The 14,924-nt window shown below is 57.4% G+C and overlaps 2 protein-coding genes across 4 annotated transcripts; one reads left to right on the forward strand and one right to left on the reverse strand.

Annotated features, from left to right (window-relative positions):
* Window positions 1–305: 305 nt before the first annotated feature.
* Window positions 306–2,888, reverse strand: LOC117436120 (von Willebrand factor C and EGF domain-containing protein-like). Its single transcript, XM_034062292.1, has 7 exons — window positions 2,795–2,888; window positions 2,542–2,638; window positions 1,962–2,044; window positions 1,717–1,807; window positions 1,549–1,631; window positions 1,207–1,282; window positions 306–316 (listed from the first exon to the last, which is right to left on the reverse strand). Exons 1-7 carry the CDS (start codon window positions 2,846–2,848, stop codon window positions 306–308), a joined length of 495 nt encoding a protein of 164 aa, XP_033918183.1. The 5' UTR covers window positions 2,849–2,888.
* Window positions 2,889–8,672: 5,784 nt separating this feature from the next.
* On the forward strand, window positions 8,673–14,455 carry VPS37C (VPS37C subunit of ESCRT-I). Of its 3 annotated transcripts, none has more exons than XM_034061539.1 (5): window positions 8,673–8,928; window positions 10,223–10,405; window positions 10,937–11,108; window positions 11,472–11,554; window positions 12,014–14,455. In XM_034061539.1, exons 2-5 carry the CDS (start codon window positions 10,313–10,315, stop codon window positions 12,746–12,748), a joined length of 1,083 nt encoding a protein of 360 aa, XP_033917430.1. In that variant the 5' UTR covers window positions 8,673–8,928; window positions 10,223–10,312; the 3' UTR covers window positions 12,749–14,455. The 3 variants fall into 3 exon arrangements, with proteins under 3 accessions (XP_033917430.1, XP_033917429.1, XP_033917431.1); XM_034061538.1 differs by having other exon boundaries at window positions 8,673–8,923; XM_034061540.1 differs by having other exon boundaries at window positions 8,673–8,923; window positions 10,288–10,405.
* The last annotated feature ends 469 nt before the right edge of the window (window positions 14,456–14,924 follow it).

Genomic DNA, 14,924 nt, shown 5'->3' on the forward strand with positions numbered 1-14,924 from the left:
CCACCAATAAAGCTCTAGAGAAGCATCCTTGGCTTGTGTCTCTTTGGGCCCTGGGGCCACCACATCCCTGGGCATGGACCCCACACGTTGGTGCCACCTTCACCCCCCCCAACCCCCCAATGGTGCTTCCCAAACCTTCCCCAGCACCGATCCCATAGGAACAACCCACAAAGATCCCGGATGCTCACAGTGAGGTCCCCACTGGGACAAGGCACATCCCTCCTGCCCCCAACCCAACTGGGGGGGATGAACACTCCAGCACCATCCAAAGGGGGCTGCACATCCCAAATCCCCCTCAAGGACACCTATAGCAGCCCTATAGTAGGTACAAGCAGGAGTAAGGGCAGAGGGCATAAATATCAGGGTGACTTTATTGGTGGCAAGGGGGGCAGGTCCCCGGTCCCCATCCAGGACCTGGGCCATGAGGCACTTGGGGGGCTGGTTTGGGGCTGGGGGTGCCCAGGGATACCCCAGGGCTTCCCTGCACCATCCTGCTGGGGGGATCCAGCCTTTGGGGCTGGGGATCCTTAGGGATGCTCCAGGGAGATGGGGGGGGGTGTTCCTGGGGGACCCCAGCACCCCAGGGTGGATGGGGACCACACAGCCTCTGCCTGAGAGACAAGCAGTGCCCATGCACCCATGTGAGCTGGGATGCACCTATGGGAGCTGGGATGTACTCATGGGACATGGGATGTACCTATGTACCAGGATACACCCATAGAGCTGGGCTGCACCCATGGGATCCAGGATGCTCTTGCCCACCCCATGTGCTTGGCACCCCCTCCCCAGCCTCCCGTCACCCCAGGGCCTGCTGGACCAGACCTGCTGGTCCTGCAGACCCCTCCTCCTCCTCCTCTTCCTCTCCATCCTCCCCACGTGTCTCCCTATGGGGCCATGGGGATGGGGATGAGGATGAAGATGGGGATGGGGATGAGGATGAGGATGGGGATGGGGATGAGGACAAGGACGAGGATGGGGATGAGGATGAGGATGGGGATGGAGATGAGAATGGGGATGAGGATGTGGATGTGGATGGGGCCAGGTCACTGCTCTGCAGCGGCAGCCGGATGTCTGTGCCTATGGAGAGATGCTCTGTGTTAGCACCCACCTCCCCTTGGGGACCCCCACGGGCTCTATGGGTGCACCTCAGGGTGCTCCAGCACAAAGGGGGGGTCCCCATTTGAACCCCATCCCCCCGAGCATCACCTGGAGCCTGGCAGGGCGCAGGGAGCTCCGCGCAGGACCTGGGGCACAGCCTCTGCTCACAGCTCACCTCCCCGAGCTGGTACCGACGGAAGGGTTGGGGTCAGACCCCCCCATTGCCCCCCCTCCATCATCCCCCCCCATTGCCCCCCTTCATCGTCCCCCCCCATTGCCCCCCTTCCATCGTCCTCCCCATTGCCCCCCTCCGTCGTCCCCACCCATTGCCCCCCCTCCATCATCCCCCCCCATTGCCCCCCCTCCATCATCCCCCCCCATTGTCCCCCCTCCATCATCCCCCCCATTGCCCCCCCTCCATCATCCCCTCCATTGCCACCCCCCATTCACCTGGCAGGTGCAGCGGGTGCAGGGCTGCCCCTCGGGGGTGAAGCTTTGGCCATTCCCCACCTTCCGGCCTTGGTAGTTGCAGTCTATGGGGGGCAGTGATGGAGGAGGGTGATGGAGAAGGGACAAAGTGGGGCCAGGACCCCCCTGCTTGTCCCCTTTGGTCCCTACCGGTACAGACGGGGCAGCACTCGCCCTCGGGGTGGAAGGGGTACGTGCAGAAGATGGCACAGTCCATGGGGGAGCAGGCCACGGAGCCCAGCTGTGGGACATGGGAATTAGAGCCCACACTGGGAATGGGGGGGGGGGGAAAGGGGGAATTCCTTAAGGATTTTCCCTATAAAGGAGGAAATCCCTGGTCTGAAGCCATGGGGCCAAGAGCCCAGAGCATCTGGTGGTGCCGGCGCAGCCCTCACCAGGCAGATGCAGCTGAGGCAGGGGTCCAGGAGCGAGGGGAAGGTCTCGTTGTTGTAGAAGATCCTGCCCATGTAGGTGCAGCCTGGAGGGAAAGGGGGATTTGGGGCCCCCATGGACTCAATGGGGATGGGAAAGGGGCTTTAAGAGCATCCGGTCCAGCCCCAAGGCCACCCCTGCCCCATGGCACTGAGGCCTTGTCTATGGGGTGTGTGAGCACTTGCAGGGCCGGTGCCTGCAGCCCTGCCCTGGGCAGCCTGTTCCAATGCTGAGCACCCTCTGGGGCAGGAATTGTTCCTCAGCTCCATCTAAACCTGCCCTGGTGCAGCTCGAGGCTGTTTCCTCTTGTCCCATCCCTTGTTCCTTGGGAGCAGAGCTCAGCCCCTCCTGGCTCCATCCTCCTCTCAGGCACTTGGAGGGAGCCATCAGGTCCCCCCTGAGCCTTCTCTTCTCCATCTGAACCCCGCAGCTCCCTCAGCCCTTCCCCATCTCTTGTGCTCCAGGCCCTGCTCCAGCTCCGCTTCCTGCTGCCTCCTCCCTGTATCCCTATGGATAGAGCGGATGCTCCAGCAGCATCCTGACCTGCGGAGCAGTCGGGGCAGCACTGCCCAGGGATGCGGATGGGAAAGGGACACGTCTCCACACAGTCTGTCCTCTTGCAGCTCACTGAGCCATCAGCCTGCAGGGGAGAAGCACTTGACCGAGACCTCAGGCTGCCCAAATCCATAGGGATCAGCCCCCAGCAGGCAGGGATCACGGCCATGAGGAGCCGGCATTCCCAGGGCTGGAGGGCAGCAGAGCAGGTTCTCATTCACCTGGCAGATGCATAACTCACAGGGATCGCCCGGAGACCAGATCTGTCCGATGGGGAGCTCCACGCCGTTGTCATCCAGGAAGCAGCCTTGGGATGGGGATGGGATGGAGGGGACGTGGGTACCGCAGGGCTGGATGTGTGCGTGGTACCCAGCGCCCACCTCCCACACACTCCCAGTGCCCTGCGGGTCCCTGTGTGCCCACATCCAGCTCCCCTGCCTGCCCTGTCCACATGTTCCCTCCATCGCATCCTCCTTGTCCCAACATCCTCTACATCCCATCCTTCTGGTCCCCATATCCCCTGCATCCCATCCTCACTCTCTGTCGTGGTTTAGGGTTAGGGTTCCATTTATCTCCATCCCACGTTTCTGGGCTGGTACATAGACCTTTAGTTGAGCTGGGCTCAAGCAAGCACCCAAACAGCATCCCAAATTCAGGATTCTACCATGCACTGATGACCCAAAGGCATTTCCCAAGGATTTCCTGCAGGCAGATGTTACTGGACACATGGAATCACTGAGGATCCAGCTTTCAGCTGTGCTTCCAATGGAAAGAACTCACTGGTTAAAGCAGGGGAAGCTTTTGGATAAGCTCATTCCTCTGTCAATAGATTCCATCACCAGCAGCCAATGGGAAGCTGTGCCCAGGCAGGTATTGATGTTGGGGATGGATAATTCCAGCCAGAATTCCAGTTATGGAATTCAGCACCACAGAACCAATCCCAGAGCACATTCCTGGCACCGTTTCCATCAGGAACAAAAGAGATGGGAGGAGGCTGGAAAAGAACCAGCTTTAGGTGCAGGATGACTTTGTAAGGGCTGTGGAGACAGCTCCTGAGGTGAGGAAACCCCGATGGGAATGTGGTGCCTGGAGGGGAGGTCCAGGAGCAGGTCATGGAGCTGGTATCACCATTGCTCAGCATTGGGGTAGCTCTGGTGTCCATAGCATCAGGAGGACATGGAGCTGTTGGAGCAAGTCCAGAGGAGGCCACGAGGATGCTCAGGGGCTGGAGCAGCTCCTGTAGGGAGCCAGGATGGGAACACTGGGGCTGTGGAGCCTGGAGCAGCTTCCAGTGTCTGATGGGGATACAAGGATGCTGGAGAGGGGCTCTTCATTAGGGACTGGAGTGATAGGACAAGGAGTGATGGGTTCAGACTGAAACAGGGGATCCAGATTGGATGTAAGGAAGGAATTCTTCACTATGAGGATGCTGAGGCACTGGCACAGGGTGCCCACAGAAGATGCCCTTCAATGCCCTTCTTCCTAGGGTTTGCCTGGAGAAACCCACAGGTTTAGTTTGTCCTGGTCGAGGTTCCTGCTGATGGCTCCAGTGAGAAAGGTCCTGTTCCTCCAGGACCTGGCTCATTCCTGAAGCCCCAGGGCACTCCCATTGGCAGGACAGATGGATTCCAGCCCCTTCCTACTGCACTGGTGGCAGTGGAACTCCCTGGCTCTGCCTCTTTCCCAGCCTCTTCCCACCCAGGATCCCTTCAAGTCTTTATGATTATGGCTTTCAGGGTCCTTTGGGGAACTTTGGACCTTTTGGAGCTTGGAAGCAGATGTGTGGGATGGGAGAGGGACATCAGCATTTGGTAGGGAAATGAAGGGAATGTGACACGTCCGGTCCTGGAATAATCTTCCATCTGCTCCCAGAAGGAGCAGGAATCCCTGAGGAAACCCAAAGCCAAGCTGTGGAGAGCCTGAAACACTGCTCTGCTGCATGCCCACCGTGGCAAAGGAGGAGGCAGGAGGTTGGGTGCCCAGCTTGGTGCTCTGGTGTAGCTCTACTTGGCAGCAGAGGGCACCAAAGGATGCTGAGATCCCAAAATCCAGCCGGAGGGATGGATCCGGAGGCTTTTAGCTCTTGCTTTGCTTGGTCCTGATGAATGCATTGGTGGCTGGGTGAGGATTCCTGATGGATCAAACCCACACAGATGCTTATATCCAGGAAAATGTAGGATTTAATGCCTGTTGTGTCCATTTCCAAGGGAGATCCCAGCATCTGGAGGCTCAGCCTGGCCTCATGATGAGTTTGGGCTATGTAACTGCATTAAGTAAGTAAGGAGCTCTAATAAAGCACCCAACAGCACTGATGGGTGCAGGGTAACTGGTGGTTGGAGTGGTTAGAAGAGCTGGGGGGTGACTGTGACCCCCCCCCCATTCCTGCAGGATTGCTGACAGGAATGGTTGATGCTTTGCTGCTGTCCCTGATGGGACAGTGTGTGAGGAGACAGGAACTCTAAAGGTTCCATGGGATGGACTGGAGGTAACTTGTAGCATACCCTGAGCAATGCAGGTCATGGACAACAGGAGAAAGGGCTGGAGAACGTCTATGGAGCCAGGCTGGGAGAGCTGGGCTGGGGCAGCCTGGACAAGAGAAGGCTCCTGAAGGGGAGACCCCAGAGCAGCTCCAGTGCCTAAAGGGGCTGCAGGAAAGCTGGAGAGGGGCTTGGGACAAGGGATGTAGGGACAGGCCAAGGGGAATGGCTTGAACCTGCCCAAGAGAGGGGAGACTGAGCTGAGCTCTGAGGCAGAAGCTGTTCCCTGGGAGGGTGCTGAGGCGCTGGCACAGGGTGCCCAGAGAAGCTGTGGCTGCCCCATCCCTGGCAGTGCTCAAGGCCAGGTTGGACACAGGGGCTTGGAGCAGCTGCTCCATGGGAAGGGGTTGGGGTTGGAGCTGGAGGAGCTTCAAGCTCCCTTCCAACCCAAACCTCTGTGATTCTCTGGTGTTCCACAGCTCTTGGTCAGCACCACATCCCCCAGCAGCCTGGATGCTCACCTCACAGCCGTTCCCCTCTGCTCTTGCTCTTGCACACTGGGAGCTTTGTGGTCCATGTGGTGCAGCCCTCACTGGTTTACCAACCACAGACCCAGCCACTAATGGTGTTTAGTCAGCATCAGTCATCAGCCACAGCAGGGGGGAAGAGCTGGCCTGGCCACCCTGAGCTCCTAGCCCAGCAGAAGCCCTCCCATCACCCCCTCAGCCTGTATCTCACTTGACAACTGCATCAAATACCCTTAAATCAAAGGGGTCTGACTCTCAGAAGTGTCAAACTTGGCCTCCCTCCCCTCTGCCTTTGTGCCTTTCATCTGGGAAAGCCACAGTGTGATAAGGCCTTTATGGGAAGGACAGGGAAAACCAGGAACAGGGGCTGGAAAACAAAGTTTACTTCCTTAATCTGCAGTTCCTAAGATAAGGAATATCTCACTGAGGTGACTGTTTTTCCAGCTGCACAGATAACGTTCAGGCTGTTCTGGGCTTAGTCAGCAAAGTCTTTGCCATGGACAAAATCCATACATGGTCCCATCCAGCCCAAAGAGTGAGTCCTGTGGCAGTTAAACCCATCCCAAGTGTTGTTACCTGGTCCTGTGCAGTTCCCATTGACAATTCCAGGCATGTGGCTGTCAGGACTGATTGTGGAAGGTGCCACAGTCTCCTGGCCTTGTGTTCCACATGCAGGGATGGGTTTGTTTAATCAGGAGCCCATAGAATCATTGAATGGTTTGTGGTGGAAGGGTTCTGCCTAAGCTCAGCTCAGTCTCCCCTCTCTTGGGCAGGTTCAAGCCATTCCCCTTGGCCTGTCCCTCCAGGCCCTTGTCCCAAGCCCCTCTCCAGCTTTCCTGCAGCCCCTTTAGGCACTGGAGCTGCTCTCAGGTCTCCCCTTCAGGAGCTTTCTCTTGTCCAGGCTGCCCCAGCCCAGCTCCTATGGGAGCTGCTCCATGGCCTCCTGTGGACGTGCTGCTCTCAGACCAGCTCCAGCAGGGTGGGATTCTGCCACAGGCTCTTCCAGCTCCGAACCCTGTTGAGGAACACACACAACATCAGCTTGAAACCAACCAGCATCCAAGAAGAGAGAACCCAGAACACCCCCATCCATGTGTTTTCCTTCTGTTGGGAAACCCTCCACGTTCCATTTGACCCCTGGGCTCCAAAGAACCATTCCACCATAGCCACAAATGAACTTGGCCTTGATAACACAGCCAGGGGTGAACGCTGCCGTCAGCTCAGCACGTGAGCCTGTGCTGGGTTCACCTCTCCCCTGCCTCTGTGCTCACTTGCTCCCCACTCTTGACGCTGCCACCCTCCCCTTTGGACCCCTGCAAACATCACCTGCACACACCAGTGCCAGCGAGCTCCTGATAACCCCACAGTTTCCATTGCACTCACTTGCCGGCTTCCAGCTTCGGGTCCTTGGCATAGGAAAGCTCCCAATGGCCCTGAGCTGCTTCAGAAGCTGGTTCTGGAGACAAATGCTCCTTTCTGCAACCATTTTTCTACTTTCTTCACTCATTTTGCCCCTTTCTGCAATCATTTTCCTTTCTGCAAATACTTTGACCCTTTCTTCACTCATTTTCCTCCTTTCTTCAACCATTTTCCCCCTTTCTGCAACCATTTTGCCCCTTCCTGGTGCCTTCACCCCAGCCAAGTGCTCTGTGGACCCCCAGCTCAGCTGCTGCTTGCTGTAAACTGGGTATTCACCCATTTCCAGCCACCCTTGCTCTTGGTGTGCACTGGATGTTGACTTGCACCTTTCAGCCCTGCAGCCACCATGGGATGTGCCATCAGGACCGTGGTGACACCAACAACGATGCTGCCTCGCAGCTACAAGGCACAACAGGCTCCAGTGTCAACCAGAAAGCCCCAATTGGCACTGTAGGTTTGCCCATTGGGTCCCATTGAATCGTTTCAATCAATGCTTCCTTCATTGCAAGGGGTAAATCCAAGCACAGCTCCGTGTATCCTCTGCTGTCCTTAGGGCTGAATGTACTCTCCTAACTCAATGTCCTTCTATGGAATTCCACATGGAAATCCCCATCTCCCTTCGGAAAGCCAAGTCCCTTTGTGCCCTAACACGGCTTTGACCTGGTTATCAGCCCCAGGGCACAAACCCTGCCTGATGAAAGGCCACGTTTCCTATCGGGATCCACATGACTCCCTCACATGGGGTCTGTCTCCAGCCGGGATAAGAGGTGCCTTGCCTGGGATACGTGCCTGGAGCGCAGCTCTCCTGGGTGACCTTGCCCAGCAGTGTCCTTCGTGTTCCTCCTCTCAGCCCCGAGCTTCCCTTCATCCCAATGCAATTCCCAGCCCTGCTCAGTGAGGATCTGAACTGGAATAGTGGGAATGCCCATAGGGATGCAGAGGCATTGCTGGGGAGGAAGAGGGTGAAGGGGTTGGAGCTTCTGGGTCCCATCTGCTCAGGGCTGCTCCTGATTCACAGGAGGAAGAGCAACACCTGTATTCCATAGGGATTTGCCTTCATCCCTGCTTCCAGCTGGAAGACAACGACCCTGTATGAATCCTGCTGCTCAGCACTGGGCCATCAGCCTGGCTTAGGATGAAGGGAACTTAAACCCCATCCAGCTCCAACCCCAACCCCTTCCCATGGAGCAGCTGCTCCAAGCCCCTGTGTCCAACCTGGCCTTGAGCACTGCCAGGGATGGGGCAGCCACAGCTTCTCTGGGCACCCTGTGCCAGCGCCTCAGCACCCTCCCAGGGAACAGCTTCTGCCTCAGAGCTCAGCTCAGTCTCCCCTCTCTTGGGCAGGTTCAAGCCATTCCCCTTGGCCTGTCCCTACATCCCTTGTCCCAAGCCCCTCTCCAGCTTTCCTGCAGCCCCTTTAGGCCCTGGAGCTGCTCTGGGGTCTCCCCTTCAGGAAACCCCTCAAAGAAAACCACTCCAGCAGACACATACAGAGCATCCATCACCTAAAACCTCATTAATTAATTACTACGGCATTAATTACCATTAATAACCTACTCTATAAGGGCACAACCATCCTCACACAACGCTCCCCTCAGCGCTCCAACATGGCGCCGCCGGGCTGTACCATCCTCCTCCCTCCCCCCCCCCCCCCACGCAGCCTCGCAGTGGTACCGCCCACCCCGGCACCGGAAGCCGGAAGCTCCCTCAGCAGTGGGGGGGGGCTCCGGTACCGCGGCGGCGAGCGCCGGTAACGGGGTTAACCCCGGTGTCCGGAACCGGAACAACGTCATTGGTCCTTCCGGTGGGGCCTGCACCGGGAGCGGCGGAAGCCCCGTCCCTCGTAGGCCGCGGCCTCCCCGTTGCCGCAGCACCGGGACGGGCGCGGCCTGTGCGGAGGCCCCGCCGCTGTGTGCCGGTGCTGGCACCGGAGCGCTGCTGAAGCCGGTGAGGTCCGTGACGGGGGAGCCCCTACGGGCACCCGGGGGTGTCCATTGAGTGTGCTTGGGGGGGGTCTGACCCCTTGTGCTGTGCTATGGGGGGAGCCCTCCCATGCAGGCCTCATCCAGCGGTGGGGCAGAGGCACGGGAGGGACATGGAGCTGATGGAGTGAGGCCAGAGGAGGCCATGGAGCAGCTCCCATAGGAGCCAGGCTGGGAGAGCTGGGCTGGGGCAGCCTGGACAAGAGAAGGCTCCTGAAGGGGAGACCCCAGAGCAGCTCCAGTGCCTAAAGGGGCTGCAGGAAAGCTGGAGAGGGGCTTGGGACAAGGGATGTAGGGACAGGCCAAGGGGAATGGCTTGAACCTGCCCAAGAGAGGGGAGACTGAGCTGAGCTCTGAGGCAGAAGCTGTTCCCTGGGAGGGTGCTGAGGCGCTGGCACAGGGTGCCCAGAGAAGCTGTGGCTGCCCCATCCCTGGCAGTGCTCAAGGCCAGGTTGGACACAGGGGCTTGGAGCAGCTGCTCCATGGGAAGGGGTTGGGCTTGGAGCTGGAGGAGCTTTAAGCTCCCTTCCAACCCAAACCAGGCTGGGTTTCTATGATCCATGTTCTCCACACCCACACAGCAGCAGGGACTGAACCTTCCATTCACCCCTCTCCCTTTTCCCTCCTTGGCCTCATTAATAACAAAACCCACCCCATAAATCAATCTCTGTTGGCAGGGGGATGAAGTCCCCCCCATGTGTCCATAGCAGCAGTTTTCCTCTCTTCCACGTGGGAATTCCGCAGACAAGTTTGGCTGGATCTTGGGTGAGGATGTTTGGTAACCCTGAGCCTTCCCTTGGCATTCCATGGGAGGTGCAGAGGCTGACTCAGCTTCGCCCACTCGAAGGCAGAAGAGCCACAGGTGGTTAGGACAACACCGGAATTCCCATTGGAGGCCCCTTTCCCATCTCACTGTTGTGTTTCTCCATTGGTTTTAGTGTATTCCCATGTTATCCCATCCCACCTCTTCCAAGCTGTGCCTTGAACATTGCTATTTGCTTAATAGTATCAGACAGGCCAGATTACCTGGGAGAAGTGGTGGATAATGGGGAAATAAACCATGGATAGTGCAGAAAACCCGGTTTATTCCTGGATTTTAGTAACATTTCACCCATTTTTCAAGTTACAAGTGTTAGGATCGCATTCCCCTTGGATAATAATGCCTTTTGTGGGGGAAGCACTGGCACCCTGTATCCAGAAAGGAAAACAACAGGGAAATGAGATGGGAGCTGAGGTCTAACAGAGCTGCTTCAATCCCTAATAGGATTAGTGCCTGTGTGCAGTGGCTTTAGGGAACGTCGGTGTTCCTGGACTTCCTCCCTGTTGCAGGGAGTGTGCAGCTGCTCCGGGGAGGATGGAGACGCTGAGGAACCGGACGGTGGAGGAGCTGCAGGAGCTGCAGGAGAACACGGAGGAGATCGAGCGCCTGGCACTGGAATCCCAGGAGGTGCGTGTGGATGGACCTGGAATCCTGTGCTCAGCTCTGGGCTCCTCACTGCAAGAGAGACCTTGAGGGGCTGGATGGGGCCAGAGAAGGGCAATGGAGCTGGAGCAGGGCCTGGAGCACAAGAGATGGGGAAGGGCTGAGGGAGCTGAGGGGTTCAGATGGAGAAGAGAAGGCTCAGGGGGGACCTGATGGCTCCATACAAGTGCCTGAGAGGAGGATGGAGCCAGGAGGGGCTGAGCTCTGCTCCCAAGGAACAAGGGATGGGACAAGAGGAAACGGCCTCAAGCTGCACCAGGGCAGGTTCAGATGGAGCTGAGGAACAATTCCTGCCCCACAGGGTGCTCAGGCATTGGAACAGGCTGCCCAGGGCAGGGCTGCAGGCACCGGCCCTGCAAGTGCTCACACACCCCATAGACAAGGCCCTCAGTGCCATGGGGCAGGGGTGGCCTTGGCATTGCTGGGGCACTTTGATGCTCTCCAAGGTCTCTTCCAACCTGGTTGCTTCCATGAGTTCCACATCTCCTTGCCCAGGTCCAGGAGCTGCAGCTGGAAAGGGAAATGTCCCTGGCTGCCAACAGGAGCCTGGCTGAGCAGAACCTCAAGTTCCAGGCACCACTGGAGACAGGACGCAGTGAGCTCAGCACCAAGTACGAGGAGCTGCAGAAGCTGGCCCAGAGGTGCCAGGAGCAGAAGGCAAAGCTGGGTGAGTGTTTGCCAACCTCAGCTGCTTGCTGATAGAGCCACAGGGGCTGCACTTGGTGCAAGAGCCTCCCCTTCTGCTTCTGCCTACCTCAACCATGCTGAGCTGGGAAGCTCTCGGGGGTAGCAGCCCATTGTGCTGCCTGTGAGGTCCATATTCTCCTGTTTCCCTGTTAGATCCAGTTGTGCAGATCACCCAGCACCCTCCCCTCCCAGTGCAGCAGGGCCTGGAGCCTTTGCCTCTCCTTTTCTCCTTGCACCACCACTTCCCAAGGCAGGAATTGGCCCTGGCAGAGTGCAGCAGGGTTGGATGCTGCTGTTCCCTTTCCTTGGGTGCCTGATGCTGTGCTCTCCTTGCTCCCCACAGAGAAGTTCTCTGCAGCACTGCATCCCCAGACCTTGCTGGAGCTCCTGCAGGTGGAAAGCCAGAAGATTGAAGAGGAGTCTGAGGTGAGCTGTAGGTACAATCCCAAGCCTTGAATCAAGGATTCTCTCTCTGTAGTTTGGTGTTCTTGCTCCTGAAAGAGCTGCATTGCCCTATGTTTGGTGCTGTGGGCTGTGATGGTTATAGCATGGAATGGGTTGGGATGAAGGGAGCTTAAAGTGCATTCAATCCCAACCCCAACACCTTCACTGGAGCAGCTGCTCCAAGCCCCTGTGTCCAACCTGGCCTTGAGCACTGCCAGGGATGGGGCAGCCACAGCTCCTCTGGGCACCCTGTGCCAGCGCCTCAGCACCCTCCCAGGGAAGAACTCCCTTAAACCCAACCTAAATCTCCCCTGTTTCCCTATAAACCCATCACCCCTTGGCTGTCCCTGCAGCCCTTGATGTCTCCCATGTGTCCCTGAGAGAGCCCTGAATCCTAAGCCGGGTTTGGGGCTGCAGCACTGATCCTGTCTCCTCCTCCAGCAAATGGCCGAGAAGTTCCTGGAGGGTGACGTGCCCTTGGACACGTTCCTGGAGCACTTCTCCAGCATGAGGAAGTTGTCCCATCTGCGCCGGGTGAGGGTGGACAAGCTCCAGGAGATCCTGAGGAAGTCGGAAGCGGCGCCGGAGCCTCGGGAGCAGCCTCTTCCTCAGGGACCTGTGCCCACAGAACCCCCAAAGCCGCAGCCCTTCCCTCCAGCAGCTCCTTCAGCAGCTCCTTCAACAGCCCCAGCCTTCCCCCTGCCCTACAGCCCAGCTCCAAGCGGGCCAGCTGGCCCCACAGCACACGGAGCTCTCCCTCCTGCTCCCTTCTCTGGCTCCCCAGTCACCGTGGGCAGCGTTGCTCCATCCCAGCCCACCTTTCCCTATAAACCTCCAGCTCCTGGATACCCACCGGTACAAGCTGCTGAATCCGGGTATCCCAAGCCCCCCTCAGGAGGCTCTGCTCCAGCACCAGCTTATTCCTGGTCTCCATCCAGGGGCCCACCTCAGCCCCCCCAGTTTCCTGGCTCTCATCCCCCTCCGCCACCCCCCAGACCCGGATACCCTCCCTTCTTCCCACCTGGAGCAGCGAGACCCCAGTGTCCATACCCAACCCAGCCTCCTCTCCCCAACTTCCCAATCCCTCCCCAGCCTCCATATCCTCCTGGAGCACCTCCACCCTTTGGATTCCCCCCACCTCCCAATCCTCAGCGCCCTGCTTGGCCTGGCTACTAAATGTGGGACTCCTGGCTCCTGGAATGTGGGACTTCTGCTGCTCTTCCCTCCTCTCTGGTGGGGAGTGAGGAGGAAGAGTGATGCTCTTCAACCCATGGGTGCAGAAGCATCACACAGGCAGCAGCTCCCAGGGATCAAGCAGGTTGATGCCATCCCCATGGGTCACATCTCATCTCCTGAGGTTTGTGCTCATCTGAGGGGCTGGAGTGGCCAATTCCAGGTGGATTCATCCAGGTTTTGATGTGAAATCCAGGTAGACCCTGAGGTACTCGATGGAGATGGCAGCTTCAAGAGCCAGACCCCCTCTATGTGTGCAAGAGAGCATGAGTGTGCTGGAGTCTGCTCCATGTCGTGTGCTCCATGGGTCTCAGATGTCATATCCTAATCCTTAACCTTGCCACAAGTGTTCGAAGGACACTTTGGGAATCTGGGACAGTATTCCTGACACAAAGCCACCCGCTGCTTTCCCCACATCCACTGGGTTGGGGCCCCAAGGAAGTGAGAGGCAGAGCCAGCTGGGCTTGCAGGTCATTCCCAACAGGTTGTAGCAGGGAAGAACAGCTCCCTGGATGAGCCAGGCCTTGGGATGTCTCCCAGTGTTATCCTTGGATGTGGGATAACTTCCACTCTGGCTCTGCTCAGGCTTGTCCCAGTGCTGCCTCTGCCTGTGGGGTGAGTCCTGGTGTGCTCCAAAGCAGAGGCAGTTCCCAGTTTGGATGGACCCCAGTGATCCCAGCTCACTGGGAAGCACGAACCTCTTCACCACTGTTCCCTGTCCCACCAAGGGTTTGGAGCCTCCAGCACTTCCCAGGGCTCACTGCATGGATATTATCCATGGATTTGGTGTAAACCAGGCTGGCACAGTGACCTGGGCTGTTGCTGCTTTGGAGGTGCACATCTGGGAATCGGAAATGGGAATTGGTGCTTCCCATATCCCAACCTCTCCCATGGGGAGAATTGAGTTCTTGGGGTGCTCCAGGCTCCAGCCTTCCTCACATCCCCTTTCTCAGGTAACACTAATGGAAGGAGCACTGATTCGGGATGGGAATGGGAATGGGATTGCTTTGCTCAGCACTTTATCCTCCAGCTCCTGCCTGTCTCCCTGTAAGTTATTGATCAGGAACCGGTACTAATGGACAAGGTTTGATGGAAGCAATTCCATAGCTCTGGATAATGGCAGTAATAAAACTCGATGAACTGCATGTGGGGTGATTGCTTCCGGAGCCAGCATCAGCCTCACGCTTCCATTGAGCCACCTTATTCCCATTGGCATCCTCAGAGCAATTTCCTCTTGGCTTCATCCCTGGAACCTTTCACCCTCTTTCAGGATCAGCTTCCAACTCCTCTTCCCTGCTTCCTTGTTCCCATCTTTTCTAAGGGACCTGTTTCAGTTTGAACCCATCACCCCTTGTCCCTGATGCAGAGTCCATCCCCAGCATCCTAGTATCCCCTTCAGACATGGAAGCTGCTCTGAGCTCTCCACACATCCCCAATGTTCCCAACCTGGCTCCATATGGAAGCTGCTTCAGCCCCTGAGCATCCTCTGGACTCACTCCAACAGCTCCATGTGCTGATGCTGAGGACCCCAGGGCTGGATGCAGCATCCGAGTGGGATCTCATGGAGCAGAGGGGCAGCATCACCTTGGACCTCTCCTCCATCACTGGGAGGTCTTTAGCCTGGAATAGCTCCAATAGGGTTGGGAGGAAGGAAACAAGCTGTAATTCCTAGAAAAATTCCCTATTTTATTACAATGGTTGTTGCTGATTAAATACCTGACCTGTTCCCAGTGATTCCACCCTCCCCTGCTCCTCACATCCCCGTTTCCCAGCTCCAATGGGATCAGGCAGACATGGGGCTCACAGCCTGTGTCCTGCCTGGCATGGGGCAGCTCAATCTGCTTTTAGCCTGGCCTGGCTGAGAGGAAGAGTGTGGTGGATGCGGGATGGGAGGCATGGATCGAAGCATCACCATGGATCTAAACTGCACCATTCATGCAGGTATGAACCTGCCTCCTGCATGGATTGAAGCGTCACCATGGATCTAAGCTGCACCATTCATGCAGGTATGAACCTGCCTCCTGCATGGATCGAAGCATCACCATGGATCTAAGCTGCACCATTCATGCAGGTATGAACCTGCCTCCTGCATGGATCGAAGCATCACCATGGATCTAAG

The sequence above is a fragment of the Melopsittacus undulatus genome, chromosome 4, assembly GCF_012275295.1.
Source record: "Melopsittacus undulatus isolate bMelUnd1 chromosome 4, bMelUnd1.mat.Z, whole genome shotgun sequence".
In the NCBI taxonomy this organism is placed as follows: Eukaryota; Metazoa; Chordata; class Aves; order Psittaciformes; family Psittaculidae; genus Melopsittacus; species Melopsittacus undulatus.